Source organism: Durio zibethinus, chromosome 2 (assembly GCF_047325235.1).
Source record: "Durio zibethinus cultivar Kanyao isolate XHJ-2024 chromosome 2, ASM4732523v1, whole genome shotgun sequence".
NCBI lineage: Eukaryota > Viridiplantae > Streptophyta > Magnoliopsida > Malvales > Malvaceae > Durio > Durio zibethinus.
In genome coordinates, this window is record NC_143163.1 from 33,251,227 (window position 1) to 33,256,161 (window position 4,935).

The window sequence follows — 4,935 nt, forward strand, 5'->3', positions numbered from 1 at the left end:
GCATACTACATGTTAAAAGTTGTTGGAACCTGTCCGACTTTTATATGGTATAGTTTCAAACTGGATCAAACACCGAAATGGACTTTCATCCAATTCTGATGAAGCTCCCAGGCCTTCCTCTCCAAATGATAAGCCCAACGTTAAGAATTTGTAAGACCCACTATTAGCCCGAAAAGGAATAGAAACCCAAAGCCCCAAGAATCGATCAATGATGCGAACGTAAGAAAACCGCAAAACCGGGTCAATCATGACAAGGTAAACATTTGCAATGCTACACATGTCCACGGAGACAGAGCTCATAGTCATCCCCATCCTGTCAAGCACTCCTTCATCGTTCTCTCTCGGCGCTGCCCCCCTTCTCCTGTTTTCTTCTTCTCCTACAAGAAAGAACAGCTAAATGGATCCTAATCTTTCAAAGTTCCCGATTCTGTCTTACATCCTTTCCGAACAAGATCCCTACACTTACCCATCACTCCCTCCCCAGACCCACCATAATTTATTCACCCATTTCCCCCATTTAACCGACCCTAGAATCCTTGCTTCACTCTCGCAATCCATCCCTGCCACTGTCACCCAAACCCACTTCCTCCTCCGCTCCCTAGGTTCTCGACCCGACCCATCAGCAGTCTCCTCCGCCCGCTCCAAGATTACCCAGATACAAGAAACCCAATCTTCCTCGGGGGAGGCCGAGATATACAAGGCGGTGATCAGAATGGAAGAGATGCACGAGGATTACGAGAGACAGTTGACTGAGGTGGAGGAGAACCTGACTCGTATTTACCGGTCGGCTATGGAAGAAATGGGAGGTGAAGATGAAGTAAATGAGGAAGTTGTAAGGATATTGAAAGAAGCTGAGAATGGGGTGGTTGAAAGAGTTGAGCTTTCTGGGAGGCAGTTGAGGCTGTTGCCTGAGGCCTTTGGGAAACTTCATGGTTTGGTTTATCTCAATCTTTCCAATAACCAGATAGAGGTATTATATGCTTACACTCATTTTCTTTTGGTTTTTTTTTTTTTTTTTTTTTTTCTGTTTGAAAATCGATTCCAGGTTCTGGCTTGTCAATGAAATTACGAAAATTGGGAGGTTTCAATTAAGAATTATAGTTGGTTCTTCTTGTTCTTAGTAAATCTTGTATCAATTGATCAACTAAATACTTTGATAACAGCTTGGCAATTGGCAGCTCATTGTTTCCTTTAAGCTATTGAATTCAAAATGCATTATTGCCTGTTGCAACAATGTTATGTAATTCATAAGGATGAGTAAATTGCTATTTCGATCCTATGTTTTGCACGAAAGACCTGCTTTATCTTTTAGATAAAGTCTTCTGCTATCTTATAGTTATCTTAATATGTTAATTTTAATAATATGGGTAGATTTGTTATTCACACTATCAGTAAATAACCTATAATTATTGGTTAATGCAATAAATATAATAATGATCAGTGAATAATATGGACAATATTTTTGAGTCTGCTAGAATTCATTTTGGTAAGAATATTTGGTGTTTTTGTGCTTTGCGGGTGGGAACCAGGTCATTCCTGATTCAATAGGAGGGCTCAAGAAACTCGAGGAGCTTGACGCATCTTCCAATCTCTTGCAATATCTGCCTGACTCCATTGGCTTGTTGCTTAATCTGAGGATCCTCAATGTGTCTGGAAACAAGCTAAATGCCCTTCCTGAAAGCATTGCTAGATGCAGGTATTACGCTATTTTCTGTTTAATCTTGTATTGGTTTTGTTCTCCACTTACATTTCTTAGCAGCTTTTGTTTCTTTCCTTTCCTGCTCCTTTGCTCTTGGTTTTTCTCTGAAGGTTAAGTTCATCTTTCTTTTTAGTTCACTGCTGGAGTTGGATGCAAGCTTTAACAACTTGTCATGTCTGCCAACAAACATTGGGTATGGACTCCTAAATCTTGAAAAGCTCTCAATCCAGCTGAATAAGCTCCGCTTCCTGCCAACATCAATCTGTGAAATGAGGTCCCTGAGATATCTGGATGCTCATTTCAATGAGCTTCATGGCGTGCCTCAAGTGATTGGGAGAATGACAAACCTTGAAGTCCTGAACCTAAGTAGTAATTTTAATGACTTCACAGACCTTCCTGAAACTATTAGTGATCTAATTAATCTCAGGGAACTTGATCTTAGCAACAATCAAATCCGAGCTCTACCTTACACATTTGGCCGCCTTGGAAAACTATCAAAGCTCAATTTGGACCAGAATCCACTCATAGTGCCTCCAATGGAGATAGCAAATAAGGGAGCTGATGCTGTCAAAGAGTTTATGTCTAAGAGGTGGCACGACATAATCACAGAGGAGCAAAGGAGAATGACTCTTGAAACAAGTAATCAGCAAGCTCAGACGGGATGGTTGTCATGGGGAACTTCATTGGTGAGTAACGTTGTCTCTGGGGTTTCCCAACGTGTTGGAGGATATCTGAGCGGGCCAAAGACTCCTAGGGATCCATATCTGGATCAACAACTGTGATTTCTTGGGGGTCAGCATAATTTTCTGGGAGGTTGTGTACATAAATTTGTCGCATATATAGTTGTTACGAGTGCTGTTGGTCCACCTAAGAGAGCAGCTTTGCATCTACAAGTACGATCTGTGTAAATGTGCTCTGTAATAAAGAGGATACGTTGTATTTCCCTACATATATTCGTGAGAACTGAACGGACGTGTTGAGATTTGAATGAAGTGGCTTTGGAAGTGTCCCCCAGTGGCTCCTTTAAGCTCCCAACCCCAAAATGAATACTAAATCCGAGTATGTATCTGATTCTGGTAGGGTACTTATCTTTTGACTGGCTGTTTATTTCCTTCGCGATGAAAAACTAAATTCCCCTGTTTCTCGGTTTTCTTGCGTATTATTGAAACGATTTCTCACTTCACCCTTCTATAATCATAATTTGATGTCTCTTTAAAATTAAAACCAATTATTATTTGAGAAATTCTCCATTCAAGATTTTAACTGCCTATGGACTCAGCTCTTGTTGTCCAGGTCTGTTCTTATTCCCTCTTGTTTCTGTTTCTTTTCTTACTTTAGGCCTTTTTGCCTATCATTTCTTCCTCCAATTTGCTTGGAATTTTCAATTCGGCGTTTGTTCTTTTCTGGGTTTAAAGCATGAAATTGAAGTTGAACAAGATATTTACGAACGAAAAAAAGTGAACAGTATTTTAGCATGAGAATGCCTTTAAAAAATAATATCAATACTTGAATTTCTAAAAAGTGTCTGTAGTAATAATAAATGGCTGCACAAGCCATCAAAATCTGCAGATAGTATACTAATTAAGTAATAATTGAGGGTCATCCAAATGAAAGTAGATGTGTTATGCATCTCTCATGCTACTAAAAACAGTGTTAAAACTTAATATTCTTTTTTCTAGTTTTCTTTTATGATAATGATCTTACAACATAGTCGGACAAGGTTGTTTTCTTAAACTTGCCTATTCCTGGATGTTATGTTTGGAAAGACGGATTTAAAAGAGTAAAATTGAAATTGGATTTGATTTGTTATATAAATTGTGAGTATGAAATATACAAATTATCCACAATTAACTAAGATTCAATATGAATATAAATTTGAAAAAGTATAAGAATGCGAATTTCAAATTCTCAAATAGATATAGATGTTTCAATTAATTTATTGCTAAATAAACATACAACAAATTTATGAATTTGAGAATAATTAATAAGGTCCTATTTGTATATGCTAAATTTTAAATTTAAATCTCCTCTTAAATCCAATTTCCTAAATGAAAACTGAATAATTTCCCATAAAGGAAATCTATTAACCATCATAATAGAACCTACAAACTCCAACAAGCCTTTTTAATTTCCTACCGATGGATACTTCTCGAGTCTTGCGCAATCATTTCCTCATTAATTTACTTGAGTCTTGAATTGCACATGGCTCATTTCACACTTTGTCTTGGTATGATAATTTTGTAGTGATTGCTTAACAAGAAGTCAAGAGTCAATATCTTGATGAAAGGAAAACAATCCTTAAAATGTACAAGACATATTTAAGTGTCTATAGATAAATACTTAGCAGAAAAAGGATTACATTAAGTTTGAACTTGTTTTTGGCAACTTGTGTTGCTCTCTTGATCTTCAGCTTTCTGTTTTAGAATTAGAGTTGACCATTCTGCCAGAGTGGCAGAAAAATCTCCATGGAAACCCAAACCTTCCTTACAGCTAACGGCAGCAGTCCTCTTTCTCCGGCTATTAGAAGACAAAGATGAGATTATTTATTTAAACCAATGATTATAAAAAAACAAAGAATTACTGTCTATAGTCCTTAAATTCCAATGAAAAAAGTGAATGATAAAAATGTGATTAAGCAAAAAAGTTAATAAGATGCTAATAATATGAAAATAGCTCAACTTAATACCAAGACAATGATGCTTTTTTTTTTTTTTTTTTTTTGCATTAGGGCTTAGTGAATATAATAAAATTTGAGATAAATTGGCTATTATTCATAAAGGTATTAATCAAGTAAAGTAGACCAAAATTAATATGCTTACTCATGATTATGAGCTTTTTAAAATGAAATCGGAGCAAAATATTAGTGAGATGTTTAGTTGCTTCATTGACATCATAAATGATTTGAAGGCTCTTGGGAAAACATATTTCAATATGGAGATGGTAAAGAAAATCTTGAACAGTCTATCAAAGATTTGGGAGGCAAAAATGATAATAATTGAAGAATCCAAAGATTATCACGCACTTGTAGACACTGAATTTTGTCTACGTCTATAGGATAAAATCCCATTTTTAGCTTTCTTTCATTAACATTAAAATTATTAATTAATTATAACAGTAAATAATATTAATATTAATATTAATAATGATAGTATTGCTTAAATAATAAAATAATAAAATAAAAATAAATATGTATTACAAAAAAAAAAGAGATGGGACGGGATAGGAATGGTGCTGTA

At 35.8% G+C, this 4,935-nt stretch overlaps 1 protein-coding gene across 1 annotated transcript; it reads left to right on the top strand.

The window, feature by feature from the left end:
* The first annotated feature begins 285 nt into the window (after nt 1-285).
* Nucleotides 286-2,795, top strand: PIRL3 (plant intracellular ras group-related LRR 3). The gene is made up of 3 exons (XM_022920425.2): nt 286-970; nt 1,530-1,696; nt 1,833-2,795. The coding sequence occupies exons 1-3, from the start codon at nt 398-400 to the stop codon at nt 2,479-2,481; spliced, it is 1,389 nt and encodes a 462-aa protein (XP_022776160.1). The 5' UTR covers nt 286-397; the 3' UTR covers nt 2,482-2,795.
* Nucleotides 2,796-4,935: the final 2,140 nt, after the last annotated feature.